This window comes from Rattus norvegicus, chromosome 15, assembly GCF_021556685.1.
Source record: "Rattus norvegicus strain SHRSP/BbbUtx chromosome 15, alternate assembly SHRSP_T2T, whole genome shotgun sequence".
In the NCBI taxonomy this organism is placed as follows: domain Eukaryota; kingdom Metazoa; phylum Chordata; class Mammalia; order Rodentia; family Muridae; genus Rattus; species Rattus norvegicus.
Window position 1 is genome coordinate 36,995,446 of NC_141548.1, and position 14,365 is coordinate 37,009,810.

At 43.1% G+C, this 14,365-nt stretch overlaps 1 protein-coding gene and 1 pseudogene across 5 annotated transcripts; both read right to left on the bottom strand.

Moving 5' to 3' along the window:
• Positions 1 to 2,542: 2,542 nt before the first annotated feature.
• 1700129C05Rikl (RIKEN cDNA 1700129C05 gene like) lies at positions 2,543 to 9,568 on the bottom strand. Of its 5 annotated transcripts, none has more exons than XM_087587112.1 (5): positions 9,078 to 9,540; positions 7,872 to 7,909; positions 6,698 to 6,817; positions 6,289 to 6,361; positions 2,543 to 2,698 (listed from the first exon to the last, which is right to left on the bottom strand). In XM_087587112.1, exons 1-5 carry the CDS (start codon positions 9,465 to 9,467, stop codon positions 2,684 to 2,686), a joined length of 636 nt encoding a protein of 211 aa, XP_087443238.1. In that variant the 5' UTR covers positions 9,468 to 9,540; the 3' UTR covers positions 2,543 to 2,683. The 5 variants fall into 5 exon arrangements, with proteins under 5 accessions (XP_087443238.1, XP_087443236.1, XP_087443239.1 ...); XM_087587110.1 differs by having other exon boundaries at positions 6,635 to 6,817; XM_087587113.1 differs by lacking the exon at positions 7,872 to 7,909 and having other exon boundaries at positions 9,078 to 9,556.
• Positions 13,021 to 13,885, bottom strand: Rpl7-ps31 (ribosomal protein L7, pseudogene 31; annotated as a pseudogene).

Consider the following 14,365-nt stretch of genomic DNA (forward strand, 5'->3'; position numbering starts at 1 on the left):
TATAGAAAATTATATTAGTTTGATTATATGATCAAACTAACCTGAAGAAAGGCAGTCACCTTCCTTTGTTGATCTTTATTAACTAAGCTGTGCACCCAGCTCACTCCATGTGAAGGCTTTTACAAAACTATATGATGCTTGTAAGTTGTGTGTGCTGCAGGATGAAAGAAGAGAAAGACAGCCCTGAAATGATCCACACTCTGGGATGCTGAGACTCTGAGACCTTCCATTCCAGCTTCGTGTTTGATTCTCCCTCAGCTACATTGAAACTGCTTCTTTTAAAGTCTTGCTTCCAGAACTTTTCCAGAATGGCCAGCTTACTTATCCAGCCCTTCAGACTGTCATAGTCAAGAGGTCAGCTAAGCGATGAACTTTCTCAGCACAGAGTGACTGGCAGGCAAATGCCGGCTAGCTCTACTTTGACAGAGCCAACTTTTCCTAATTCCCCTTGGGCCCCAGAAGGGAATTCTTCACCCCAATTCAGCTGGAAGTAGACAAGGAAGATCATCGTCCCCGTTCCTTATGTTGGGGTGGATGGTTCTGGTTATTCTAAGAGCTGTGGATATGTTTTCTTTAAGGGATACTATACAAATGTAGCTTTGGGCAGGGGGAACTAGAGAATTTAAACTCAGGGATTGCTACCTTTCCTTTCCTCTTCTCTAGCCTTTCTTCTTAGGTAAAGAGAAAAAAAAAGGAGGGGGGGATACAGTAATACATAGAAGTTAGAGAAATAGACAAATAGGGATAGGTTAGCAAACTTACTCTTAAATAAAATTTTACAGCTATATCTTACATTGATAGAAATGTTTGTAATTAATACAAAGTTGAAGTTGCAATCTTTTCATTGGTTTAGAATGCATTTTATACAAATGCGAGGTTTTCATTGGTATACTTTCTTATTGATTTATAATTGAGATTAATATTGCTACTTTAACATAAGCATTGTGCCTCCACTATACATCTAATAATACAAGTCTTAGACCCAGTCCTATAACTGCTATTAGACATTATTTTTAGTTGATTAACCAGTATGAGCTAAAGGCCAGATAGTGAAGTCATGGTTCTGAGTCAGTTTAGATGGGTTTTGGAGCTACTTCAATTAGAGAGGGCCAACGGTAGTCTATGCTCAACAGTTCAGAAATGCCTATGCAGATAAGAAATCTTCAAAGGCGTCAGAAGTCCACAGAATAACCCGTTTATGGACATTTCTTCATTTAGATCATTTGACTAGAGACCTGTCTGCCCCTGACAGGACCCCTTAGACTCTAAGAAGAAATTGAGCATCAATGGAGTTGCTCAAATCGTGGTGACACAGCCACTGAGTGAAATTGCTTCAATTCATCTACAGATAAAATACTGTCCAGAAAATGACAAATTATGCAGAATAGTGGACTGATAATCTCTGCCAAGACAGGGTGATCAGCCCTTCAAAAATCTGCATTACAAAGGTCTGTCAGATGATCCTGGGCCAGGAGGCTGAAGACTGATACTCCAACATATAAGGAATAGGGGGACTGTCCAGGTAATCAGCAGTCTCTATAAATTGACTAAGCTTGGAAGCCATGTTTTGTGCTTCTCATATTTTCAGGTAATATTAATCGTTCTTGGATTTCTGATGTGGTTGAAGACTGGTGGTCTCATAGACAACCCAAGCTGTTTAGCATTGAGAAAGATAATAAATCTGTTAGGGTGGTTTTTCAGGTGGCATAGGATCTAAAATCAGGATATAGTCAGGTATAGTCTTTTAGGATAGATGACATGGTTAATGAACAAAATTGATGGACTGGGTGATGAGTGTATTGTTGGTTTTATAAATCGTAGAATGGTAATAAAATAAATAATAATAATAATAATTATATATATATATATATATATATATATATATATGGAAAAGGCTTTTTAACTGGACAAAAAAGGGGAAATGTTGTGGTTTGCCCTGGAGTTCTATTTTGATGCTAATTCCACTGCCCCAAGGAAGGTTGCCCAGTCAGTACTCAGGATTCAGGTGACCTTATCAGAAACTCTCATTTAATTTGTAAAATAAAGGCAAGAGTGCGTGATTTGGGCAGGAGGAAGGGAAGTTGGAAGGGAGGAAGAGGAGAGGAGGAGCTGGAGACCTGGCAGAGAAAAGGTGCAAGTGATGAGGGAGTTGAGAGCTGGGAATAGGACAGTGTCGTGGTGGAGCTGCCCAATCCAGGCGCCAGTTTGTATTCATATTAATTGAGTTGCATTTTCTTTGTGCAGGTCCATTCGAGTTGGAGAGGTTACTGCAACACTCCATTCCACTTCTTACACACAGAGGTTAAATCTCCAATGAAAGTATCAGTTTCTCCTATTTCTACCTTTATTTTTTCATAATTTTCCCCAAAATATTGCTACATTGTGTCCTTTCGATACAGGTAAAAGCTTATGCATGCTTTCTTCCTTTAGTAATGGCCCTTGGGTCAGTATAACATAACTCCCTTCTCTTGTTTACAGATCCATAGTTAACATTGATTCGGTTATTAACTTATTTGCAAACATAACACTTCTGTGAACCATGTCCCCTTTATTTTATCCATGAAATAGTTCCATGGACAGCACGCTGCTTCTGATGACTGTCTGTCCCAGATGTCATATTTTAGCGTTGTAGGCAGTGGCACCATTTTGGGTCCTGAAGTTATTTAGAAATCCTGAGGTCCCATCACTTCAGTCTCCCCTGGAGAGAAGAAAACAGGATTAGACAGAAGCTCCTAGGAAGTGGGGACAATCTGGATTTAGGCCTGGCTTAAACCATGCCCTCACAGTTCCTTTTCTTACTAAATGTCTTCTGAAATGTGGGTATTTCAATCCACATCATTCAATACAGATAAACGTATCTGCGTGCTTTCTTCCTTCCTGATATCCCATGACATCAGAAGTGTAATGAAGTTGAAGGAGAATGGGGTGTGCATATTCATTTGAGTCTCCCTGAATTCCAAATAGAGGGCTATCTAGCTCCAAGAGAAAGCATAGTTAGAGAATTCTTAGGGTTAAATTGTTTTAAGAAGTGACTGATGCATACGTTTTGTTAGGGATCTAGTGTACTGGCATTCAGTGCCCAGGTTGGATTTTCCAGGTTCTCAGCCAGTTATTCAGGGAGTTGAAATAAAGGCACACAGAGATTGCAAAAGTAGCAGAAAGATGTTGAAAACGAAACCAAAGAATAGGCTAGAAAGCATTGCAAGTGAGTTAAAGGCCACAGAGTCAAGTTCCTTGAGGGCTTGGACTACTGCTTGGCACTTGCTTTTAATAAGATTTTGTGAGAAGATGGTATATGGTTACTTAGTTTTGCAATTGCTAGTGGCTAAGGCAGAAACTCATAACTGGACAAAGTACCACATCTGGGTGACTGTGAAATCTCATTGGGATCATTTATAATCGATTCCCTCTATCCAAGGAACAAGAAACATTGTGGACAGGGTACAGAAAGAATGTCAGAGGCGTTGGATGCTGTGAATGCCAACTTCTGAGTACATTAACTCATAGATGCTATGGTTCCTATGCAGATCTTTACAAGATCAAGTCAGTAAAAATTCCAACATGGATATGTGAAGGGCCTCTTTGGCCCCACCATTAGTGGATGAGTTATTGGCTCTTGGTGGCTATAGAAGGACAAAAGAAGGGAGGGAGGGAGGGAGGGAGGGAGGGAGGGAGGGAGGGAGGGAGGGAGGGAGGGAGGACTGCTCTCCTGTGGGGTCATGGCTGCTGGTAGATTGCCCATGCCACAGTGAATGACCTTTCTACTCTTGGCTATGGATAGAATTAACTAACATACTTCTAATGCCTGTCTTGACTGCCTTACAATGATGGACTGTAACTGATTTGGCAAATAAATTCTTTCTTGCTCAGCTGCTTTTTGTTGGTATATTTTATCACAGCAACAGAATATAATTAGGGCAGAAATTGGTGTTAAGGTACAGAGAGCCATTACTGTGATAAACCTGACCATGTTGTTTTTCCCAGTAATGTGGAAGAGATTCAAACATCAGGCTAGAGAAACCACCGAATGTTGAACATTTGGCAAAACAGGCCATTCCCATGGGAGCTTGGAGGATAAGAACTCTGACAGAAATGTGGACAGTGGAAGCCCAGCTCGTGATATTTCAGACGCAACAAAGACTTCATGGTGAATTAACACAGGGGCCAGTTGTGTGGTGTTTTATCCAAAAATGTGGCTTATTTTCTACCTGTGTTTTGAGATGCTAAATGAGGTTGAATTAAGAGAAATGTTCATGTCAAGAGTGCATTCCGACTGGGCTGAGAAGTGCTGTCAGGTCTGGCATGACCTTGGTAAGGGTGTAATGACATAGCTCCTGCCCCTGGGACAAGACCAACAGGGCATGTATCTCCACAAGTGTCAATGGCTGCTGTGGGCATAGACTTGTCTGCATAATACTGTACATAGTTTTATATTCCTCCTTCAAGGAATGTCCTTCCTGTTAGTACTAATGGTTCCATGATAATCAGGGAAAGCACAAGTCTGGGAGGCGAAGGTGTGGCTACTGTCTCGGTAAAGCAATAAACTCTGGGTAAGGACTGAAGGACAGTCCTCGAGGAAAAGAACTCTAAAAACATGAGTTTGAAAATGTATAATTTCTCAACTATGCAAAATATAAGGATATATGTTGAAGCCATTTAAGACTGCTATCCTATTATATACTCACTCAACCTGTTTGTATAACCTGCCTTTAAGAGAACAGGGTAATAATCAACTTTACTTGCCTAAGATGTCCTATGTGACCAACTTTTGCAACCTAAGCTAAGACATAGCTGCAATCTTAACCCTTCCATGCTCTGACCCAGGACAATGCATGTGTATCATTTACTTAAAGCAGCAAACACAGAGGTTGGAAGGAACCCTCTAAAATCTATCTCAGAGGTTGAAAGCATCCATTTGTGGCTATCAATTGATAAACAGTGGTGTTCATTGTCTGGGTCAGTTGGGATCAGTTGAAGCCAGTGACTTAATTACATGTGAAACTCAGTTAAAGTTTCTGTAAAGTATCCTTTTTCCTTCCCCCCTGTGATGCTTTCTATACTGTTTAATCAATACAGAGAAAAGTCCTTTATTACAAATAGACACTCAGTCATACAACAGACAGACTGGTTCACACAGACATATCAGAGACAGACACAAGGGCAGATTAACATGACAGCCTTCAGGCAGGCACAGAGAGAAAACAGAAGACACAGGGCATGAAGTAGAAAATTCAAATCTGGGCTCATTTTGGGTTAATGACTCCAAGGAAGGGAAGTGCTTTAATTCCTCCCCTTACAGCTACAGCAATGCATTATCAGTGACTGAGAGTTAATCACTAATATTTTTAATCCATGAACCAGGACCATAGAACATATGCTATAGAAAGCTAGCAATATGAAGTGAGCCTAGGTCTAGAAGAGATGCTGTTGTGCTGCAGGGAGCAGAGCTGGAGGGAGCCTTAGCTAGTGACTGCGGGTTTTGAGGACTTGGTGTTGGCCCTGATGATTTTGGCTTGATCTGATTGTTCCTTGTGATGCTCCAATTCTCCCCTGTTGCAGTAGGAATTTTTGCTCTGTGCCATTGTATATTTCTGGAAGTATGAAACTTGATTTTTATTTTATAGGAGCTCACGGTTGATAGACTTTGAACTTTTTAAATAGTTGTAAAGTTTATAAACTCTGGGGCTTTAAAAGTTAGACTGTATTTTATCAGATCATAACAGGAGACTTAAAGATGAGGGGTAGAAGGTTATGGCTTAAAGTGATGGGTTTATGTGTCAGGTTGATAGGCGTGAGGGTTAGTTTTAACTATCAACAATACAACCTAGAATCACCCAAGGGATTACCTAGATTAGGTTTGTCTGGTGCCATTTATGTAGGAAATTAATTGTCTTGATTACATTAATTTTGTGTGCTAAGAGTCATCATAACAGTGACTGGTACCATATCATTCCCCGGGTTTAGATCCTGACCTGTATAAGAGACAAACACATAGGTACACATCCTCTCTGCTCTTGACTATATGATGTTGGTTGTGAATGACTACTTCAATTGTGCGGCAGAAGTGACTGTATTCCTGGCCAGGACAGCCAGCCCTGTGCTCCTTTGTCTTGATAGACTTGCTAGATAGATAGATAGATTCTTGATAGAATGTCCTGGAAGATCCAAATGGCAGCCCTTCCACAGGTCAGCCTCTGCCTATGCACACCAGGTTATTATCTGGGAGAGAGGAAGTAGTGTGAGGGTCTGAGTTTCCCAACATGAGAATGGGGTGAGGTTTAATCTTACCCTCTGCTTTCTCCATCCCGAAATGGCTATTTGGTAAAACATCCATTCTTGACCAATGACAACTTGCACTGTCCTGGGATAGTTTTCAAACAGATCTGATTATTATTTGCACTTTCAATTTCATCTCTACATTAAACCAATGTTAGTCATGTAAACCTAAATCCACGAGCACAAGCCTACATTTCTTGAGGCCTTTCAGAGTGACAGGCGCACTCAAATCGGCAAGGCCACTTATTTGCCCCTCCTCACCAACTCCAGACAACCATCAAATCTCCAGTTATGACCAGATTGCTGAGCTTTCCAAACAAACCAAGATGAACAAGTGGGGAGCTGAGTCCTGATTCACCCTAACAAGACTGGATTTTGTCCTGCCCCGTCTTTTCGGGCAGCACGTCTTTTCGGGCAGCACCTCCAGTGCGGCTGCGCTTTCCAGTGCTTCCTGAGTGAAGGCCTCAAGGTTATCCAGGGCTTGAGCCTCTTCCACTTCATGATTTCCAGTCTTTGTCTCCAGCTCTGATTTCCCTGGTACCTGAGGAAACAGTGAATGAGATTTGTGACCAGTTCTAGGTCTCTTCGTTTATCAGGGAAGAGCTAGGTCATCATCCTGACAGTTGGCTGTAAAATCTTTAGGGCAGTGGTGCCACTCATATCTCTGGGATGTTTTTCAGGGATGTCCAGAGAGAGAGAAGAGGTCATTGAGGGAATGGATACAGTGTTGCTCCAGGAGCGTGCTGGCTGTGTCACCTTTATTCCCGTGGACACCAGGTCAGTCTGTTTGGGAAGCACAGCTCTGACATTGCTGTGTGTGATACTGCAGGTGTGGCAGGTGACCCCTCCCATGGAGGAGAATTGATGCAGGAGGACTGACAGAGCACAGCTGGCTTTGCAGGGAACAAGGTGAACAGGGTGCTCAGAGAAAAGTCTGGAAAAGAGGAAGAGCCAGGAATAGAGATTAGGTGGGATAATGGGGGAAAGTGTGGGTCAGAGGGGGAAGAAACAGAAAGGACGGATTGGGCTGGGGAGAAGGCTGAAATCTAAAGCTGACAGGATTCGGGTAACAGGTGGAAGGAGCACAGGGAGAAAGAGTGAGAGTGGGAAATTAGGTCTCATAAGGAAAATGCTGGGAAGCTATTTTGTCATCTTTTCAGAACACACTCCAAAGCTTTCTCTTCAGTAAAAGCAGAGAGGGGAGACCTGCTGTGCTAGTCACTTCCCAGGTACCTCCTGTCCCATCGTGACTAAGACACTAAAACACCACGCTGCCTGCCTCTTGGTCCAGTGTATCAGCCTCACTAACCTGGAAAGAGTCCCCCATGTCGAGTCTAAGGGTGATCAAAGGAGGTGGCAGGTAAATAAAAGAAATGGAGTTGTAACATTAGCCTATGTTTATGTGATAACCATGGATGTCTCCCTTCAGATAGCAGAAGCAACTTATTGGGTCCTGGGGAAGCTTTCCTGAAGCAGGAACTAGGAAAAGAGTCAGTGCCTTGTGAGCTTATCTTCCAAAGGCCTCTCAGCTCATTTACAGCCCCAGTGACATGTGTCAACCACAGAAGAGATATCAACAGGAAGAATGCACAGACCTGGACAAGAGAGCAGTTTCCTCCATAGGCACACCAGCCTGTGATTTTAAACATAAACACATCTTTATTCAAAGCAGTTTTCACAAAGACAACGAATGAGTGTGTCTTACTGTTTTGTCCCCAGAGACCACTTCAGTCTTGTAGCTTGTGAATTTGATTAAATATGCTGTATAATTTTCGGTCATCATCCGTTGTATCTGTGCTGTTGACTGCTGCTTGTTCCTATGATGTGTTGCTGTTGTCTCAACACAGCTTGTTTCCCAGATGTGTTTCACAGGAAACATATTTTCTTTCTTATCAATTACGACTTCACTGTAAACTTTTTGCTGACTGCCTTGGATTTATAATCCAGATATAACCTCACATAGCACTATACTCCTCTTGAGAAAACACAATACATTGCAACTATAAAATGTCCATTCTACTTGAAAGTTATTGTATAATTAACTCATGAGACAGTAATACTTCTCTCTCTCCCTCTCTCTCTCTCTCTCTCTCTCTCTCTCTCTCTCTCTCTCTGTGTGTGTGTGTGTGTGTGTGTGTGTGTGTGTGTGTGTGTAGTGCTCTAATTGAATACAGATTCCTTCGTTGCCTGTCTTTTCCTTTTCTCTCTTGTGACATATTCTAAGCATCTACTGATGTCCTCACAGTTGCCAACACTTGTCATGACATCCCTGACCACTGTGCAAAGATATACTCCACAGTTATCTCCCTTTCATGCCAAGAAAACTGAGTCATAAAGTGGCTTAAGAATAGACTCCTAAATGAGACTTTTCCTAAGCTGAATTCAGAATCCTGATTCTGGCCAGGCTGGTTCCTGGTCCACTTAGCTGTCACCTGTAGTGTTGCTGAGCTTCCTGGTGCCAAGCCCCACTCACCAAGGATGTGAGGTCCCATCTGCTTTCTCTAATTTCAGGCTCTGAGTCTAGAGAATTCTTGCTCAATCCCCAAAGGATATGCTGAAACATATTCAGAAAAGGCTTTCTGGTGACTGTAGAAGCAGCTACTCAGGGCTCCCACATAGCTAAAACCTCTAGACTGTTTCTCAGTTGCAGCCAGATTCAGGGAAGAGAGAAATCAGGAGAGATGAGATCCAGGCTATCAGCTGGCTCCATCATCCCTTTCCACTGTGTTCACCATGCTGGACTGCTGAGAAAACAGCTTTGGCATTCCTCAAGGATTTCTTGTTTGAGGTTTTTTACTTACCCAGTCTGGCTGAAGGTAGCTAGCTTCTGGATGGGAAAGAGGGTCTAGGCAACTATCCAGTGGTGCTCTTGTAGAAGAGGTAGTCATGAGGGTAGACAGGTAGGAAGGGGTAGTGAAATAAGCGGAGTGCTTAGAGGAAAGTTTGTTTACACAGGAGGAGCTGGGCATAGCAATCATTAAGGTGGGGAAGTAGGAAGTGTTCTTCAGAGCAGGGAAAGAGGTAGGGTAGAAAACAGAAAGAGGATTGAAACGAGTGACAGGCTGAGGTAGGGGAGTCTGAGATGGGAAGAAATGAACGCTGTTTGATTGGACAGAGGGCGGGGAAGAAGCCTGAGGGAGAACAGGGTTCCGAAGACTTCCCAAAATCCTTGGACGCTTCCTTCTCATCATCTCAGACCCTGCAGAGCCCTTTACTAATGGCAGTTAGTGACTGAGCTTGTACAGACCGAATGTGGCAGTTATGTCGCAGGTCAGCTCTCACCTCATTCCATGACAGAATGCCCATTGTGAAGTGCACACACCCTCTCTCTGCTCCATGACCCCAGCCTCCCCCCCACCAAGAGAAATGGAATCTAGGTGTAACTGTGACCATGGCAAATGGCACTGAGCACCTGAGCTGTCACATGAGTCTCTGCCATTGGATAAAGCTTTCATTGCATTGGTGGAGAGAGGTCAGACACATGAGCTATGTCCATGTGCCTGGGTCCTGGGGCAACAGCCCTAAAACAGGAAGTGGGGAGTGTGTACAAGTCAGGTTAGAAGCCTTTTTAAAGGATTTTCCTATCATGTAGTTGGACAAATAGAATGATTAGAGTTTGCTTTTTGTTTGTTTGTTTGGGGTTGTCTGTTTGTTTGTTTGTTTGTTTTGGGGGCCTTTTTGTTTTGCCCCTTTTTAAAGCATACCTCTCTGCCTCATGTCTGTGGATCAGGTGGAAGCTTTTAGTCACTGCTCTTAGCACTGCTGCTCCATCATGCCCGCCTGCCTACTGCCATGCTACCCACCATGATGGTCATGGTCTCCATCTCTGGAACGGTAAGCCCATTAAACTCTTTCTCTGTAAATTGCCTTAGTTATGGTGTCTCTCCCTAGTAACTAAAACAAAGGTAGTATCAGGAAGTCCTGGCATTGCAGAGACAGGCTTGACCATGATGGTTTTGAGAACAATGGGAAGGCTTTGGAAGTTTACACTAGGAAAGAGGTTACACACTGTCATTAGGGTTTCATAGACCATCCTATGAAGCTCTCAGAAGATACTATTGCTGAGAGCACCACAGACTGTGGAGCCCCAACTCAAGAGCTTTCAGGGGGACACAACATTCCCAACTGGGCTAGAGACCATTCTTGGGATATTTTATCAAGGAATGTGGCTGCTATCAGCCCTTGTCCTGAGATTCTGCCTGAGACTGAACTGAAAGGCTTTGGACTCAATTCTTTGGTAGAGGAGATTCCAAGACATTCTAATAGTGACTGTGGCACAAGGTTATTAGTGATTACTCTTATACAGATCTTCAGTGAGAAACAATGGGACAAGAAAAAAGTACAACATATATAGTGTGAGGAGAAGAGCACCAGCAAATTATTTTTTTATTCTTCTCTCTTATACGACATCACCCCTACAATTTCTCCTCCCTCCTCCCCTCTCAGTCCTTCCCCCGCAACTCCCTCCTCCATCCAGTCCTCCTCTTTTTCCCTTCAGAGCATGGCAGGCCTCTCAGGGATAGCAACCATGTATCAAGTTGTAATAATACTAGGATACCTACCTTCATATTAAGGATGGATGAGGCAACTCAGTAAAAGAAACTGGTCCCAAAAGCAGGAAAGAGAGTAAGAGACAGCCCCAGTCCCATTGTTAGAAGTCCTACAGGAAGACCAAGTTACACAATTGTAACATGTGTGAAGGGTCTAGCACCCTGTCAGTCCATGTCAGCTCCCTGGTTCGCAGTTCAGACTCCGTGAGGCCCTATGGACCAGGCTAGTTGATTTTGTGGAGAGTTTTTTTGGTTGTTTTTTTTTCATTTGTTTGTTTTGGTATTCTTGACACATCTATCTCCTCCAATCCTTCCTCCCCCTCTTCTGCAGGATCCCCCAAGTTCCACTCAATATTTGGCTGTAAATCTCTGCCTTTGTTTCTATCAGTGGCTGAATGAACTCCTCTGATGACAATTGGCTAGGCACCAATCTATGAGTATAGCAGAATATCATTTTTTAATTTTTATTGTATATTTCTTTACTTACATTTCAAAGGTTATTCCCCTTCCCAGTTTCCTGTCCATAAGCCCCCATTTCCTCTCCTCCCTCTCCCCCATACGGGTATTCCCACTATACATCCTCCTTATTGCCCTCCCACATATTCCCCTGAACTGGGGATCCAACCTTGGCAAGACCAAGGGCTTTCCCTTCCACTGGTGCCCCAACAAGGCTATTCTCTGCTACATATGCAGTTGGAGCCCTGGGTCAGTCCATGTATAGTCTTTCAGTAGTTGTTTAGTCCCTGGAAGCTCTGGTTGGTTGGCATTGTTGTTTTTATGGGGTTTCAAGCTCCTTCAACTCTTTCAATACTTCCTCTAATTCCCCTTAAGGGAGTTCTATTCTCAATTTGGTGGTTTGCTGCTAGCATTGACCTCTGTATTGGACACGCTCTAGATGTGTCTCTCAGGAGAGATCTATATCCAGTTGCTTTCCCCATGCGTTTTTTAGCTTCATCAATCTTAGCTAGTTTTGGTGGCTATATATATATATATATATATATATATATATATATATATATATATATATATGGGCCACATGTGTGTCAGGCTCTGAATGGCCATTCCTTGAATCGCTACTCTAAACTTTGCTTCCATATCCCCTCCTAGGAATATTTCCCCCCTTTTAAGAAGGAATGGAAACATCTGCATTTTGGTCATCCTTCTTGAGCTTCCTGTGGTCTGTAGATTGCATCTTGGGTAATTTGAGCTTTTTGGCTAATATCTGCTTATCAATGAGTGCATACCAAGTGTGTTTTTCAGTGATTGAGTAACCTCACACAGGATGATATTTTCTAGTTCATTCCGTTTACCTATGAATTTCATGAAGTCATTGTTTTTGAGAGCTGAGTAGTACTCCATTGTGTAGATATACCACATTTTTTGAATCCATTCCTCTGTTGAAGGGCATCTGGGTTCTTTCCAGCTTATGGCTATTATAAATAAGGCTGCTATGAACATAGTGGAGCATGTGTCTTTGTTATATGTTGGAGAGGGGTTGGGGATTTAGCTCAGTGGTAGAGCGCTTGCCTAGGAAGCGCAAGGCCCTGGGTTCAGTCCCCAGCTCTGAAAAAAAAAAAAGAACCAAAAAATGTTATATGTTGGAGGATCTTTTGGGTATATGCCCAAGAGAGGTATAGCTGGGTCCTCAGGTAGTGTAATGTCCAATTTTCTGAGGAACCTCCAGACTCATTACCAGAATGGTTGTATCAGTTTGCAATCCCACCAACAATGGAGGAGTGTTCCTCTTTCTCCATATCCTCACCAGCATCTGCTGTCACCTGAGTTTTTATCTTAGCCATTCTGACTGGTGTGAGGTGGAATCTCAGAGTTGTTTTGATTTGCATTTCCCTGATGACTAAGGATGTTGAACATTTCTTTAGCTGCTTTTTGGCCATTCGATAATCCTCAGCTGAGAATGTTTTGTTTTGCTCTGTACCCCATTTTTAATAGGGTTATTTGGTTTTCTGGAGTCTAACTTCTTGAGTTCTTTGTATATTTTGGATATTAGCCCTCTACCAGATATAGGATTGGTAAAGATCTTTTCCCAATCTGTTGGTTGCCGTTTTGTCCTAATGACAGTGTCTTTTGCTTTACAAAAGCTTTGCAGTTTTATGAGATCCCATTTGTCGATTCTTTTTTTTCCCCATCTTTACTAACTTGGGTATTTCTTATTTACATTTCTTTTTTTTTTCAATTTGCCAAGCTGTGACTGTTTATTAACCGACCAGATTATAAACATACCACGTGCAATACCTTAGTCCATCCGTCTAATAAGCCTGTTTATCTGGTCTCCCTGTTGCCAGCATCTCCACCTTCTACAAAGTGAGTTGTCTTTTTCTTCATTCCACCTCGTGGAGAAGATAGTTTTAAGGGCCACAGGAAGTTATTTGCTTCCTTGAAGTGTTTCCCAACTGTATAGATCTCATGAATTAGATCCTCCATGCAGATGATGCCAAATTTACCAAGAGATCGAGCCATCAAGGAGTTATCTGTCAAGGCAATGCGCTTTTTACGGATTTTGCCATAGCCTCGCTTGTAGATGAGCTCATTGACTGACTTCAGGTTGGGGTACCCCCATGCAATGTACGGCTCCACGATCCTCAGCATTTTCACTGAAGCCTTGCTGAGCTTCACAAAGGTGCCATTGAGGATCTGCCGGAGACGAAGCAGCTGCAACACCTCGCGCACCTTTGGGCTTACTCCACTGATACCTCGGATTCTGATGACAAAGGCCAATGTTGGTTCTGCGGACACATAGACGTTCCCAGCTTTCCTCGCCATCCTAGCCATGCGAATCTCAGTCAGGTACATCTGCCTGCACTCCTTGTGATAGTGCTTTGCCTTCTCACAGATGAGCTTCCTCCTGGCCTTTCGCAGTGTCTTCAGGGCAAACTTCTTCCTCAGGCGCCTCACCTTCAACTCTGAGAAATTCCTTCGCTTTTTCTTAAGGGTTTCTGGCACAGCAGGAACCTTTTTCTTCTTAAGGGTTCCTGGCACAGCAGCAACCTTCTTTTCCTTCTCTGGTACAGCCTCCATGGTTCCAGTCAGAAAAAGAGAGGCTCTTGTTTACATTTCCATTGTTATTCCCTTTCCCGGTTTCCAGGCCAACATCCCTCTAACCCCTCCCCCTCCCCTTCTATATGGGTGTTCCCCTCCCCACCCTCCCCCCATTACTGCCCTCCCCCCAACAATCACATTCACTCGGGGTTCAGTCTTGACAGGACCAAGGGCTTTCCCTTCCACTGGTGCCCTTACTAGGCTATTCATTGCTACCTATGAGGTTGGAGCCCGGGATCAGTCCATGAATAGTCTTTGGGTAGTGGCTTAGACCCTGGAAGCTCTGGTTGGTTGGCATTGTTGTTCATATGGGATCTCGAGCCCCTTCAAGCTCTTCCAGTCCTTTCTCTAATTCCTTCAACAGGAGTCCTGTTCTCAGTTCAGTGGTTTAACCCCATTTTTTAATAGGGTTATTTGTATCCCTGCAGCCTAACTTCTTGAGGTCTTTGTATATTTTGGATATGAGCCCTCTATCAGTTGTA

What these genes read in the sequence shown, in the direction of transcription:
- 1700129C05Rikl (XM_087587109.1), bottom strand. Translation starts at nt 9,467, where the DNA reads ATGATGAGAAGGAAGCGTCCAAGGATTTTGGGAAGTCTTCGGAACCCT. An exon ending in GCTACCTTCAGCCAGACTGG is followed by an intron (nt 7,910 to 9,077) that starts GTAAGTAAAAAA and finishes TTAAAATCACAG; the next exon opens with GCTGGTGTGCCTATGGAGGA. An exon ending in GAAACTGCTCTCTTGTCCAG is followed by an intron (nt 7,211 to 7,871) that starts GTCTGTGCATTC and finishes CCTCTTTTCCAG; the next exon opens with ACTTTTCTCTGAGCACCCTG.